Source organism: Phocoena sinus, chromosome 19 (assembly GCF_008692025.1).
Source record: "Phocoena sinus isolate mPhoSin1 chromosome 19, mPhoSin1.pri, whole genome shotgun sequence".
NCBI classification, from domain to species: Eukaryota; Metazoa; Chordata; class Mammalia; order Artiodactyla; family Phocoenidae; genus Phocoena; species Phocoena sinus.
In genome coordinates this window covers 7,734,420-7,749,997 of record NC_045781.1, presented here as the reverse complement: position 1 = coordinate 7,749,997, position 15,578 = coordinate 7,734,420, and the positions used below count along the sequence as shown (strand labels likewise).

Here is a 15,578-nt window from a genome sequence, read left to right as displayed (position 1 = left end):
TCCCCTGTCCCTCCCCTGTGTAAAAATCTTCCCAACCCCCCTGGTGACAGAGGCACCGCTCCTCCGTCGGGCTGAGCACCAACACACCTACCATCAGTGCCCCCAAGGCCTTTTCCCCTCCTCAGTCCCTGCTCACTCCTCTTCTGTCCCTCAGGGCTCAGCTTGGTTAAGCTCTCTCCTAGAAGTCTCCCTTGAGTCAGGGGCCCTCCCCTGGGCTCCCACAGTAAGCTGTGTGGCCTCCAGCACTGCACACATCACAGTGACAATAACTGGCATTTACTGAGCGCTTACTGTAGGCTGGGCCCAGTTCCAGGCTCTTACACGTATTCACTTTTAATCCTCCCAACATCTCTGGGTGGGAGGTACTGTAATTATCAGTCGTTTTAGGGATAAAGCCCAGAGAAGGGAAGTCATTTGCCCAAGGTCACACAGCCAGTGGATGGTGGAGCCGTGCTCTTAACCACAATGCTAAAATCGGAGCTGTCACAAGGATGGCTGAATGATGCAGAAATCCAAGTGTGTACAAAGACAGGCAACTGAAAGGGCGAGGCCAGGGGGTCCTTACCCGTGCGACGCTTCGGGATCCCTGACGGGGAGACGACCGTGGGAGAGGTGCTAGAGTGGGAAGGGCTGTTCTCAGGCAGTGTGCCAGGACTGGGAGGGGAGACTGGTGGGGAATCTGGAGCACGCTTCTGGAAGGGGAGAGAAAGAGCAATTCCTGAGTGAGAGGAGGAAGGAGGGAGCACCCAGCTACGTCATTTTCCAAGCACTTGAGAGTACAGAGGGACTCAGCCCCACTTAGGCCTCATCCCCTCTTACCTGGGCCATCCCTCCACCATCCTGCGTAGTTTTATGGTCCCAGACTGTCCCTATTATGGACCCCAATAAAAATTCTTTTTTTTCTAAAGTAACAGAATCTTTGATTTTTAGCTAGGCATAATACAGCCCAACTAAAAACTATACTTCCCAGGATCCCTTGCAGCTAGGTGTGCTCAGGAGCCGGAGGACTACACTTCCCAGCCTCCCTTACATCTAGGTGTGGTCAGAAGCCCCAGGTCTACACAATGCAATGTAAGGATATACAGGTCCACTGGTTCAGATAACATTCACCTAAAGGCAAGTGGAGTGCCCTGCTCTTCCCACTGGCTGAATGTGGGCATTCACTTGGACAAGGGCATCTAGGGATGGCAAGCAACAGTATAGAAGCACCCTGGGGCAGAGTTAGCTGAGGAAAAGATGAAGATGACAGGGAAGAAGCAGCTTCTGAGGGGCCTTGGAGGCTCTGTAAGGACCAGCTTTGGCCTGAGCTGGCAACGCCAGGGGGTTTGAGCAGCAGGGGGACAGGAGCTCACTTCACCATCGACAGACTGAGAAGTGCTGCACTTCAGACATTATCCTCAGAGCAGCCAACAGGCATGAAATGACTTAAATGAGAGGAGCAAGTGAGCCGATGCACTTGAAGGTAGAAAGCCCTCCCACCACAGGAGAGACTGGACGGATTTCCGAGCCCTTCCTCTGTAGCAGGCATTCTTCCCTGATCCGTATGTGAATCGACTCACTGCACCTTCACGGCCACCCCACGAGGCGAGGGCTATCTATCGGGAGCTGCTCGTGCCAGCTGAGGTGCCCAGGCACCCCAGGCCAGGGAGCCGAGCCCAGCCGCCGGGCAGAGGCGGGGTTAGGAGCACAGAGACCAGGCAGGACCTCTCAACTCCTCCACCCGCTGGGGCATCATCTCCAGAATACTCCTGAGCAGCCACTGCACTCAGCTCCAAAGGCCAATGGGAATGATGGTTTCTTCTGGTAAATGTGGGCAGGCTGCTGGGGCCCTACCTGGATTCTGGGGGGCTTGGGGGCTTCCTCCTCCTCGTCCTCCCCTTCGCTGCCCAGGACCCGGGCCGTCTTCCTCCCTGGCCTCTTCACTGGAGAGTCGCCCTCAGGTTCCACTCTATTCCGCTCCTTCAGCGCCACCCTGGAGGATGAGAAAATGGAGGTTTTATTCCAGCAGATAGAGTGGGGACGCTACTCCCAAATTCTCCAGCCCCTTCATTATGTTTCATTCCCTTCCTTGCCTTTCAAGCATTCAATGAACATTTTCTAGAGGCCTCCTCAGTATATACTTTTAGTCACGCATCCACCCATCCCGCTCTCTGGAGGCCTCCTGTGTGCCCACCCTGTGATGGGTGATGCTGAGGAGCACGTGAAGTCCCTACTGAGGGCGGAGACTGGCCTCCAACATCCCTTTGGAGACGCTCTTTCAGTCATGTAAGCCCGAGTCCCCTGGGTAGGGACTACATTTCCCAGCCTCCCCTGCAGCCAGGTATGGCCATGTGATGAGTTCTGACCAATAGGATGTTGACGCTTGCAACCTGCTCCTGACTGCTCGTCCTCACTGCTCTCTTATCCCTAGAACTTCGACTTGCTGACCCCTTTGACAATGCAGGTGAAGGCAGGACAGAGCAGAGAGAGAGGGAGAGAAAGAACCTGGGTCCCAGTACCACCAAGTGGTACAGAGTCGCCTAGCTGCCCCAAACTGCTTAAACAGCTCAGAATCTTTCAAGTGAGAAAGAGGCAATTTTAACTTTAACCAAGTCACCATGACTCTGGTTACTGGTAAAGCAGCCCAACGACTCCCCTAACACCAGCTCTGAGGCACTCCCAGTCTGGTGAGGAACACAGACACGGCCGTCAAAATACAACCAATATGGCTGCTGATGGAAGTCACTTAAGGGGCTCAGAACACAGCTGATTCCTACCGGTTTCTGCACTCATAAAGCTCGCGGTCTGGACAAAGACCAAGATGTACACAAACACCTCCCTACTTAGGTCAATGACGGCACGCTCTTGTCATGGAACATTAAAGGGAATAAAGTGAGTTTAGATGAAGTGTGTGGCTCTAAGACATTTTTTTGTGGGGAGAGAAAGCAGACTGTCAAATCTGTGAGAGGAGTTGCTGTTGATTTTATTCACTGCTAAACCCACAGAGTCTAGGTGCCCGGCACATAGTAGATTCTCAGTAGATATTTGTTGACTAAATGAATTATGCAGTGTGATTCCATGAATGTAAAAGATATGTGTTTGCCCATATGTACCTGCAACTTGCATACAGAATAATCCTGCTTTTCCTATTTAAAATGTGTATTATTATCTGTTGTATGTCAGGCATGTGCCAGCTACTTGAGATGTAACAGTGACCAAAATGAGAGTCCCTGCCGTCCAATATATAAGTGTGAGAAACACTTATTCATTCAGCAGTTATCTACTGAGCACCTACTGTGTGTCATAACTAACTGTATTAGGCACACGTATGTTTTTATGCATAGAAAAAAGGTATGGAAGGATATACCTCAAATTGGTAATAGTAGTGCCTCTGGAGAGTAAAACTGGAAGCACTTCAAATTTTTATTTACCTACTTCTGAGCTGATGTATTAATAATTACCATGTGTAATTCCACATGTGGGCATCTATGCTAGAAAAAAAAATCTGCACGTGTGCCCGAGAAGTCACACATACAGACTAAATTGCCGCATGGATTGTTTCAGCCCACAAGTGGAAACAACCTAAATACCCATCGGTAGGGGGACGTTAAATAATTTCTACAGCACATCCATAAAACGGAACACAAAGCAGAAGGTAAAAGGGATCCGAGGGTCCTTTGTGTTCAGGAGTGGCAAAGATCTCTAAGTCATACTGTCACTGAGGAGAGCAAGTTCAGGAACCATATACACAGTATGATCTCTATTTTTCAGGACATTAAAACATGTCACGGAAAATAAAACCACACACAATAAGTGTGTATATATAGCAGTGCAAACACAAAAGGGGCAGATCTAAAAGTCGAGAGTGTTGCTAAATTATGACCTCATTCTTACCACTTACTGAGCGTCTTTTATGAACCAGGCACCGTTATAAGTCGTTAGTGTGTTAATGCATCAAATCCACACAGAAAGCCTGATATAGATCACGATACCCTGCTACCCGTGAGGAAACTGGGGTACAGGAAGTGAAGTTACTTGCCCAGGCTCCCAAACTGGGGATGTGAGCTAAATCTACCCTGAGTGCATGCTTTGGAAAGCTGACCGGTCCAGGGGCAGGGTCTTCCCGAGAATCTGTGACAAGGACGCTGGAGGAAAGAACATTGTTCTCTTCTATTTAGATGCGGCCAGTGGCAGGGTCTCTGCCTCATGCAGTCTGCTCCAGAATGAAGTCAAGACACTGGGACGGAGCCCTGAAGACAACTCTGAGGCCCTGGATCCAGCTGTGCCTGAAGATGACCCTACCTTTGGCTTGTCCAGTTACCGGAGTCAAAAATTTCCCTGTGCGGCCCTGAGATATTCTGAGCCAGGAACAGATTCACCACATCCCAGCCCCAGAACGTACTTTGGAGGGGACTCTGTTTCTCTGGTGCTGTTGGGTATCTCCTTCTCTGGCTTCTTCACTTTGCCCTCTTTCTTGGGCGGGAAAAATGACCTGGAGGAGCAGAGGGTGGGGTGCGGAAAAGTGAATGATAACAGAACCAATAACCCCTCTAACACACACCACGTTCCACAGCTTCCAATGCCCGTCCCCGTCCCAGGACGCAACAGAAGACTTCAAACAACCCCCTTAGACCAATAAGGAAAACTGAGGCTTATCAGATGGAGGAGGCAACGCTCTGCTTATTTTTCTGCCCCAACTTGCCACTCACCTGAGACAGGACACATCCCGATTTCCATTCCACAGGGATTAATTATGCACTTACTATGTGCCAAGGCCTGTCCTTGGAAGCTAGGGGCAGGGCAATGACCCAGACACATATGCCCCTGCCCTGGAGGGGCTGACACTCTAGTGGGGTAGGCAGACATTAGCAAATAGGTAAATATAAAATGTCCAAAGGCATTACGTGCTCTGAAAAAGATAAATGTGCCCTCCCCTCTCCCTGAGCCTGATGAGGCTGAGTGGCTTGCCCCAGAGAGCAGAGTACTGAGAGGGGAAAAACAGGGGCTTGACGGCGCAGGGACCTGGACAAGCAAGGAAGGTTAACATTGCCTACGATGTCTTGGGGACGTCGTGCGCCCCCAATATGAGGCAATGAGAGGGCACCTCACCTCAGTGCCCAAAACCCCAGGCTAATTATGAGAATATCGGACAGACCAAACCGGGGGTAAGGCTACAGGTGTCATGACAAAGAAAGCCTGAGAAACTGTCACCCAGAAGAGGCATGACAGCTAAATGCAACATGGCTCCAAATCAGATCCTGGAACAGAAAAGGACATTAACAGATAAACTGGTGAAATGCAAATGAAGTCTGGAGCTTAGTTAAAAGGAATGTATCCCTGTTGGTTCCTTATTGTGACCAATGGACCACAGTGATGTAAAGTGTCAACAACGGAAACCGGGTGAAGGGTGTACAGGGACTCTCTGTACAACTTTACAACTTCCTGGTACGTCTAAAATAATTCCAAAATTAAAAGTTTACTTAATCTTTAAAAAATAAAATAGGGACTTCCTTGATGGCCCAGTGGTTAACATTCTGCGCTCCCAGTGCAGGGGGCATGGGTTTGATCCCTGGTCAGGGAATTAAGATCCCACGTGCCACACGGCACGGCCAAAAAAGGAAAAAATTTAAAAATAAAATAAAATAAAGCAAGGTGACAGAAAGCAATCAACAGTGCTGTCATCCCAGGAGAGACTGTTCCCAGATTTCTCATCACCTGAGAAAAATGCAGCATAGAATCTGTGTAAGCCACCCACTCCCAGGTCTCTGTGGGTGACATCCAGGTCTGGATCTGTCTAGAATCCATCCCCTCCGTCTGGGAATAGCTCTCCACGTTCCTCTTGTGATGCCCGTTCCCCCACATTCTCTCAGTCCCTATGGTTCGCGTGGGTCTGCCCTTTCACCCACAACCAGGGCACAGGCCCTGGGCCTGGCCACTCAAGGCCCTGCATCCCTGGGGCTACGACAGTGGCTGGCTCAGGGACCGGCATGTGGCCCAAGGTGGGCCAATGAAACTTAACTCTAGACATTGTTGTGACAGCTGGGAGAGAGACCACCTCTTTCCACCGGGATTGCTGACTCTAGGATACTAAAAGCCTAAGGAAGACAGCCTGCCAGAGTGACACAACATCCAAGAAAGCAGAGCTGAACGATGGAGACAGAGTCCCAGTGAGAAAGTCTGGACAACTGCATCTGACTATTAAAGCCAAGTTTCGGGCTTCCCTGGTGGCGCAGTGGTTGAGAATCTGCCTGCCAATGCAGGGGACACGGGTTTAAGCACTGGTCCCGGAGGATCCCACATGCCGCGGAGCAACTAGGCCCGTGAGCCACAACTACTGAGCCTGCGCGTCTGGAGCCTGTGCTCCGCAACAAGAGAGGCAGTGACAGTGAGAGGCCTACGCACCGCGATGAGGAGTGGTCCCCGCTCGCCACAACTGGAGAAAGCCCTCGCACAGAAACAAAGACCCAACACAGCCAAAAATTAATTAATTAATTAATTAATTTTTTAAAAAGCCAAGTTTCCACTACACAAGCCAAAGAATTCCTTTTCTGTTTTTCCTGAAGCCAGCCTGACTGAGTACCGGGTTCCTCAAGCTGGGCATTACGGGCCTTTCAGGCCAGATCACTCTTCGCTGTGGAGGGCTACCCGGGGCATTGTAGGATGTTTAGCAGCCTGCCTGGCCTCTATCCACTAGATGCTAGTGGGAAATTCCCTCTCCCCCCAGGTGGTGACAACCAAAAATGTCTGTTGTTCCCTGGGGGACAAAACTGTCCCTGATTGAGAACCAGGGGTCAGGGTCTCTGAACCTTGCAACTAAAAATTCTGGTTACTACACTACCTATTTTTCCGATCCCCTTTCCCACTTTCCGTACTGCTCAACTCCTGGAAATCCCTACATGAAGACTAACCCGAGTTCTTCTACGATAAGGCGCAGAGTCAGAGAGGGGAGCGGAGAACTTGGAGTATGTAAGCCGGTGGCAGGGGTGTGGGGAGGGTACTTACATAATACTTCTCTGCATGATGGCGTCAGAATCCTCCCCTCCCCTGTCCTCCTCTTCTCCAGTGCGCAGTTCCTGAAGTAGACATCCAAATACTTGGTGAGGATACTGATTGTGCGGGGATCAAGACAGGAACTTTCACACATTGAGGTTTGGGGAAATCACCCTGAAATCTACATCACCTGGCTTGAACTTGACACTCACTGAACAGCCCATCATATGGCCTGTCAAACGTACAACGTGCAGCTGCTTTAACCAACTAAAGAAGAGAATGCATTTACCAGAAATAAAGAACGTCCACTCTGAAGACAGGGATAAATGTCTCCCTTCCTATGACAGCCGGGCTAGTAGCCCTTCAAAGACAAGGTTCCCTTCCCAGGTGCCACGGCCATACTGACTCACTGTGTCTGCATGCTAATCTTTTTTTTTCCTCTTTTTGAAACCTTGAAGGAACGTACTCCCGGTCGTGTTTGATGTACGTTCTTTGTTCTAACAAGATAGAAAACTGTGCTGAAAACCATGCTTCTCTGGAGCAGTTCCTCAGAACTGAGAGGCTGTCTCCTGAACTATAGTCCTCCGTTTGGCTCAAATAAAACTCTTTTTTTTCTATTCCCATTATAGATCGTTTCTCAATTATTTACATTGACACTTCTTTTCAGAAAGAAAAAACCCCCACAAAATCAGAAACATGAGTTTCCCCATCAAGAAGAAACTCCAGTTTTTACAGACCAGAATGATTTGCTGGTGAGATTTATTAGTGAAGAAAAGGGGTCTGAGTCAGAGAACAGGCGCTTCCTTTACCGTATGGAGCCTGCTTTTTGTCTAATACAATGACATACTGAAGACCAAAAGGTTTTGTTCAGTTGGGTTTCTTTTTTAGCTAAATTTTCAGGTTAGTGAAAAAAATTTTTGCATTGATTATATAATATGCTACAATGGCTGTGAGACATGGCAGTTCATTAAATCATACCCACAGGGCTAAATAAATCAGCTGTTGAGCTGTTTCTAAGGTATACCATTAACACCCTCGTGGGGGGCACACCAATCTCAAAAGGGTGCTGACTGGATGATTCCATTTACATGACACTCTCCAAAGGACAAAACTCACATGGAGATGAGCAATTGCCAGGGGGCGGGGGCTATGAAGGGGCAGGTAGCACAGGGAGTTCCTCTGGGGAGACGGCACTGTTCTGTATCTCAATTGTGGTGGTGCATCCACAGATCTCTGCATGGGATTAAACTGCATAGACAGAGACAGTCACACACACACAGGAGCGCATGTAAAAACAGAACAAGGGCTAGAATCCAGCTAACAGTACTGTCCAAGGCTAATTTCCTGGTTTTAATACTGGATTACACTAATATAAGATGTCACGGGCTTCCCTGTGGTGCAGTGGTTAAGAATCCGCCTGCCAATTCAGGGGACACGGGTTTGAGCCTTGGTCTGGGAAGACCCCACATGCCACGGAGCAACTAAGCCCGTGCATCACAACTACTGAGCCCACAAGCCACAACTACTGAAGCCCGTGCGCCTAGAGCCTGTGCTCTACAACAAGAGAAGCCACTGCAATGAGAAGCCTGCGCACTGCAACAAAGAGTAGCCCCCGCTCGCCACAACTAGAGAAAGCCCGCGTGCAGCAATGAAGACCCAATGCAGCCAAAAATAAAGTTAAAAATAAATCTAAAAAAAAAATGATGTCACCTCTGGGGGAAGATGGGTGTACTATTTTTACAACTTCCTGTGAGTCTCTAATTATTTCAAAATAAAAAGTAAAAAACAAAACAGAATGAAGGCACTATTACTGCTATAGAAAGAAGGCCTAGATCTAGTAACATTTTAACTAAAAACAATAAATAATAAAGGAGGCAGAACAGTGGATATAATATGCTATTGATTTTGCAAGACAAGGGAAAATAAGAATATACATATTCGTTAGTACTGCTTATTTCAGCCAATCAGAAACTCTGGAAAGATAACCAAGAAAGCAACAGGGAGGGTGGGAGGGAGGGAGATGTAAGAGGGAAGACATATGGGAACATATGTATATGTATAACTGATTCACTTTGTTATAAAGCAGAAACTAACACACCATTGTAAAGCAATTATACCCCAATAAAGATGCTAAAAAAAAAAAAAAGAAAGCAACAGAAGTGGCTGGGGCCCGACAAGGTGACGGGGCTGTGAGCCGAACTGGTCACTGTGTACCTCTGTCCTGATTTTATTTTGAACCATACATATTTATTACCTGTTCGACTTTTTTTTAAAATAGTAAATCTAAGCCCCAGATAACTTTTCTAATTCTCTTTCTCAGCCCCCCACTGGCTCTTCCCTCTGGTGAGACCCTGCCCCCCCACCCAGGGCCAGTCCCCTTTGACCCAGCTCTGAGGTGAAAGGCTGCCAGGAAGCCTCCCGGGGGCACCTGCTGGAAGAGCAGCTCACTCTCCTGGCCTCTCACAGTGGTTAATTAGTACTTCTCTCATCACACTTATTGCACCCACCCCGTGGTCCCCAGATTACGTTCAGTTTAACTTTCCAAACAGACATGGGGCTTTGGAGCCATGAGGCTGTGCCTGGTTCACTCCCATCTCCTCCAAAAATTATTTCCCAACCTTCAGACATTCTTCATACCACCCTGGCAATTTCCACCATATCTAGGGAAACCCTGGATTTTTTTTTCACTGAATTATTTTTTCTGTGAAAGAATCAACTTCTTATGAACTGGGGTGCTTAGTGGGCGGTAGGCACTCTTTCAAAACTTTATATGAATTAATTCATGCAAAAGCTATTACAATTCATCATTGTCCTGATTTTACAAATGAGGTGACAGAAGCACAGAGAGGTCGAGTAACCTGCTCAAGGTCACACAGCCTTATGAGTCGCAGGGCCAGGATCCAAAGCCAGATGTCTGGCTCCAGAGTCCGTGTCCTTAACCACTAACATTCTGAGGGTGAGGAAGGAAGGGGTCCCTCCATATTGGGATCGAGGGAGATGGAGGTGGCCCTAGATCTGGGGGCTGTTGAGATAACAACTGTACCAACGATAATGTGACCCCACACTACCCAACCACCCACTCAAGCATTTCCAACTGTTATCCCCATGTCACCGAAGAGAAAAGTGAGGCACAGAAAGGTTAAATCACTTGTCCTGAATCACAGAGCTCGTGAGCAGCAAACGGGGGATCCAAATTCAGACAACCTGGCTCCAGATCCTAGGCACCCTGCACTCCCATTTCTGTCACTCCCACAGACAGAACAGCAACGCCTGCCACAAATAGGAGACAGCCGCAAAAATAAAAAGAACAAAACCAGATGATTAGGTTGTAGTTAAAAGCACTGGCTGCTGGAGGCTCTGAGCCCAGACCTGCTGCTCTCTGTTTGTTCAAAGCGCTAACTAGCCAAGTGCTGGAGGGGGCTGTGAAAGGCACCCTGCACCAAACGGAGCCTTTCTAAGACAAACTGGAAGAGAATATAAAGGGATTAACTTTCTCCTTATGAGCGTTAGTGTTATTTAATGTCATACCCATACACCACTTCCAGTTTCCTTAAGTAATTCTGTTAATTTTTTAATGTGTGAAACTCAAATCAGAAAAAGCCTTTACTGCTTAAAGAAGCATGCTGAAATAAATAGGGACAAAATGTCATGATGTCTGTAAACTAGTTCAAATATTTCAGCAAATGCCTGAAGTTTGCTTTAAAATAATTCAGGGGTTTTGGGGGGAATTAAGGAGCATATAGACGAAATAAGAATGAACTATTTTGATAATTCCTGGGGCTGGGTAATGGGTACACAGGGATTCATGACACTACTCTCTACTTTTGTGTATGTTTGAAACTTCTACAATAAACGTTAAATTTTTTTATTCAGAAAATCAGACGGTGCAAACATAGCAAAATGTTAACAGCTGTAAAATCGAGGTGGTGGCATATTATCCTAGTTGCTCTACTTTTCTGTCTGAAAGTTTTTATGAGTCAAAGGCGAAAAAGTAACCTAAAATTGGGAATAAAAATATAATTTGCGTATACAGCCCAAAGCTCAGAATTCATGAAAATCAATAAGGTAGTGAATAACCCAGCCCCTTTCCCCCTCAAAAAACACTAGTATTGGTACGAGTCCCTCACTTGAGAAAGTTCTAATCTATCCTGGACATGAATTATCTGTCAAAGTCAAGATCTTTTCTTCCCAACCAGCCAGGGAGCCCCTAAATTCACTTCCACACAAGGAAGAACAGAGCCTCACGCAGAAGTCACTGCAGGGCTCCCAAGACTTTCAGTCTCTGGGACAATACAGGAAAGGAAACCCAGTCCCAGCTCTTGAAAAACCTCACAGGCCCCACTGTCAAAGATATGCAAAGTACGGGACGTCCCTGGTGGTCCAGTGGTTAATGCTCCGCGCTAACAATGCAAGGAGCAAGGGGTTCGATCCCTGCTGGGGGAACTAAGATCCCCACACGCCGGAGCGGCCAAAAAAAAAAAAAATGTGCAAAGTAAATAAGGATGAAATAGGACTCAGGACTCCAACAAGGAGACTGGAAAAAATGAAGGAAGGAACGAACAAACAAACGAATTAACGAACTCGACTAAAACCCAATTTCTTGATTCGAAGCTCAGGGCTCAGGGCCCTGGCATTAAATAAAATACCACTTATATGCTGATTTATATCTCAAACAGCCTATTTATTCTCCAACCACCACCCCTAAGTTGCCAGCCAACTTCCTTTAGGAACCCAACTCCATAAGTTTCCCAGTCCTTCCCTAAGTCTACAAACCAGTCAATCCTCCTCTTCACTCTCCTTCCGCATCACGTCCCCCCTTCCTGCCTTGACTCGGGTGGATTCCGGTGCACCATTACCGTCTTTCGTCGCTCTCTTGCTCTTAACTCCCGCCCTCCGTCTCACCGTGCAAAACCCCAAAGCTGCTGATTCCAGCCAACTTTCCACCTACCCTGTGCCTGCGCCCGCAGAACGGACATGGACTGGTCCCCACGGGTCCTTCGGACTGCGGTCCAATTCTCTCCATTCCCCCAGACCCTTCAACCCTCCTGCTCTCCCAGACCGTACTTCACACCAGCTTCTCCAGCCGCCAGCACCGCCTCCACTCTCCTCCTCGTCGGAGGAAATGGCAGCAATTGGGAGAAAGACAAGTTCCCACCACTTTATCTGCCTCCGCAACTGCGCCTGCGCGCAGGCGCTCCGACTCCCAGCTGTCGGTACTGAGACCACCCAGCTGTGCCCTCACTGAAGGCCAGACAGACCCTCGACCTGCGCACCAGATCTTATGCCCTCTCACTTCCTCAAAACCTATGCTCCAGCACGCCTCTCCCTTCTCTCCTGCATCATCGACTTTTCTCTACTAGACCATCCCTATCGGTTTACAATTCTGCTGTGACTCCTCCTACCTAAACAAACAAAAATCCCTCTCTTGACCCACCCACGTGCTCCTAGCAGCTATCGCCCCATTTCTCTGCTCCCCTTTTCAGAGAAGTCATAGAAAGAACTGTCCCAAGGCACCACCTCCAGTGTCTCTCCTCCCATCCCCGCCTGAACCTTTAAGTTTTCCCACATCACTCAGCTGGACCTTGCTCATCAAGGGGACTGAGGACCTCTGGGCTGCTAAATCCAAAAGTCATTTCTTGTTCCTCATCTTGGCCCATAAGCAGCATTAGAAACATCTGACTCCTTGCTCCACTGAAATTCTTCCTTCAAACCACACCCTCACCTCAGTGTCTACTATTTCCTGGATTCCTGTGAGGGGTTTTCCTTAGCCACTGCGGGGAGAAGAGTAAGTGCCCCCAAAGATGTCCCCGCGCTAATCCTGGACCTGTGGATATGTTACCTTACGTGGCAAGAGACTGCAGATGTGATTAAGCGTTCTGGGTGGGGAGAGTACTGTGGATTATACAGGTGGGCCCAGTGTAATCACTTACAAATGGGGCTCCCCTGGTGGCGCAGTGGTTGAGAGTCCGCCTGCCGATGCAGGGGACACGGGTTCGTGCCCCGGTCCGGAAAGATCCCACATGCCGCGGAGGGGCTGGGCCCGTGAGCCATGGCCACTGAGCCTGCGCGTCTGGAGCCTGTGCTCCGCAACGGGAGAGGCCGCAGCAGTGAGACGGCCGCGTACCGCAAAAAAAAAAAAAAAAGATGACAAGTGATCCTTGTAAGTGGAAGAAGGGGCTTAGAGTCAGAGATTGGAGATGCTACCTTGCTGGCTTTGAAGATGGAGGAAGGGGCCACCAGTCAAGGAATGCAAGTGGCCTCTAAAAGCTGGAAAAAGCAAGGAAATGATTTTCCCTAAAGCCCCCAGAAGGTATGTAGCCCTGCCACCGCCTCGATTTTAGGGAAACCAATTTTAGACTTCTGGCCTCGGAAACTGTAGGAGAAAAAAAATGTGTGCCGTTTTAAGCCACTCAGTTCCTGGTAATATGTTACAGCAGCAACAGAAAATGTAGCAACTCACTTTCTAACGGTTGCAGTGCCCAAGGCCCAATCCCTCCTCTCTGTCCTATTTACACCCACTCCGTTGGAGACCTTATCCAGTTTGATGGCTTAAACATACTCTGGGATGATGACGACCCCAAAATGTCTACCTCTAGCTGTGACTTCCCCTATAAACTCAAGGACTCATATTTCTAGTTCTCTGTGCTGCTATCTCCATCTGGATTTCTAACCAACATCTCAGACTCAATGGGACCAAATCCAAACTCTTAGAAAAGACACACACACACACGCATACACACACTTTTATCCCTCCTCCAACCAATGTTCTCCGTCTCAGCACTGGTAGCTTTTTACACCCAGCTGCACAGGTCAAAAACCTTGGTGTCCACTACATACCTATTATTTAATTATCAAACAAGTGACAATACCAAGGGCTGGGGAAGATGCGGAGCAACTGGAACTCTCATATATTTCTGGTGGGAATGCAAAATGGTCCAGTCACTTTTGGAAAAGTTTGGCAGTTTCTCAAACCGTTAAGCATACATTTACCATATTGACCCGGCAATCCCACTTCTGGGTATCTACCCAGTGAAATCCTACATTCACACAAAAACCTGTAGCCTAATGTTTACAGCAATGGGTCTGTTTATAATCGCCAAAAACTGTAAAAAAACCCAAATGTCCTTCAATGGGTGAATGGATGAACAAACTGTGGTACATCATACAATGCATTTAATTGCTGGCTAGTATTCCATTGTAGAATATTCTAAACTTTGTTTACGCTTACTCGGCAATAAAAAGGAGTGATCTACTGATACACTACAGGAATGGAGAGGAATCAGTGGTGGCCAGACGGAGGGCTTAAAGGGAGCCCCAGAATCACTTTTAGGGGTGATGGAACGGTTCTGTACCTTGATTGTGGTGGTGGTGACATAACTCTAAATGTTTCAAAATTAACAGAACTATACACCGGAAAGAGTAAATTTTACTATATGTAATTTTTAAAATTATTATAAAAAAAATCAGTGGAGTTACCAATGATTCAGGTCCGGCTACCGCCACCCCTGGCCTGTTGTACTGTCCCCTCCCTCTTTTTCTTCACAGCACATGGCACAACCTGACCTTATAAATTAGAATTTGTCTCACCCTCTAGAGCAGTGCTTCAAACAGGACTATCTGCCTGACAGAAATTGTTCTCTATCCGCATTGTCCAGAAAGGGAGCTCTAGCCATATGTGGCTTCGGAGCATTTGAAAGGCAGCTAGTGCGACTGAGGCACTGAGTTTTTCATTTGTTTCGAATTAACTTGAATTTCAATAGCTACTACTATGTATAAAATAGATAGTCAACACGGACCTACTGTATAGCACAGGGAACTCTACTCACTATTCTGTTATAATCTATATAGGAAAAGAATCTGAAAACGAACGGATATATGTATAACTGAATCACTTTGCTGTACACCTGCAACTAACACAATATTATAAATCAGCTATACCCCAGTATAAAATAAAAATTAAATTAAAAAAATAATAAAAGTAATACCTACTCATAAAAAAAGTTCAATAGCTACACGTGGCTAATGGCTACTGTTTTAAGCAGTGCAGGTCTCAAATGTAAGTTCCATAAAGATAGGGATTTTGTCTATTTGTTCAAAGATATGGCCACGGGACCTAAAACAGTGCTGGCACTGAATGCACTGGCCCACACACACTCCTTTGATTACTAAAAACTGGGATAACAAAAACATTACTGAAGAATTTATGGTTTATAAGCAAGATCTTTCAAACCTGGAGACCATGGTAACAAGGGGGATGTAAAAGGGTGTTTAGGGGTGAATAGTCTGAGGATGACAGGCCAGAAGGCTCAAGTCTGCATTTCTTCTATTTAGTAAAAGCTCACATTTCCTGACCTGTCCCCTATCCTCACCCGACCCCTGTGAAATATTTTACACCTTTCCCGTAAATATGCTACTCTCCCTCCTGCTCTGAGGTTTAAAACAGCTCAGCATTCCCCCAAAAGACAACTCAGGAAGCTGAGACAGGAGAGGTTGAAACTGCCTTGTCCAGGGCCACACAGCTGGTCGATGACGGATACTATAAACGAAGGGTGCCAGTTCTGAGAACCGCCAGGGATTCACGTTTAAAATATACCCACCGCACTCCCAGA

General features: G+C 47.5%; 1 protein-coding gene across 2 annotated transcripts in view; it reads right to left on the bottom strand.

The window, feature by feature from the left end:
• LIG1 (DNA ligase 1) overlaps window positions 1–15,578 on the bottom strand; it is a 41,697-nt gene that overhangs the window by 24,891 nt on the left and 1,228 nt on the right. For both annotated transcript variants that reach the window (XM_032613798.1, XM_032613799.1), the window contains exons 2-5: window positions 6,982–7,052; window positions 4,382–4,471; window positions 1,834–1,972; window positions 566–692 (exon numbers count right to left, since the gene is read on the bottom strand). In XM_032613798.1, coding sequence (XP_032469689.1) covers window positions 566–692; window positions 1,834–1,972; window positions 4,382–4,471; window positions 6,982–6,998 — 373 coding nt within the window. In that variant the 5' untranslated portion in view covers window positions 6,999–7,052. The remainder of the gene's footprint in view (window positions 1–565; window positions 693–1,833; window positions 1,973–4,381; window positions 4,472–6,981; window positions 7,053–15,578) is intronic.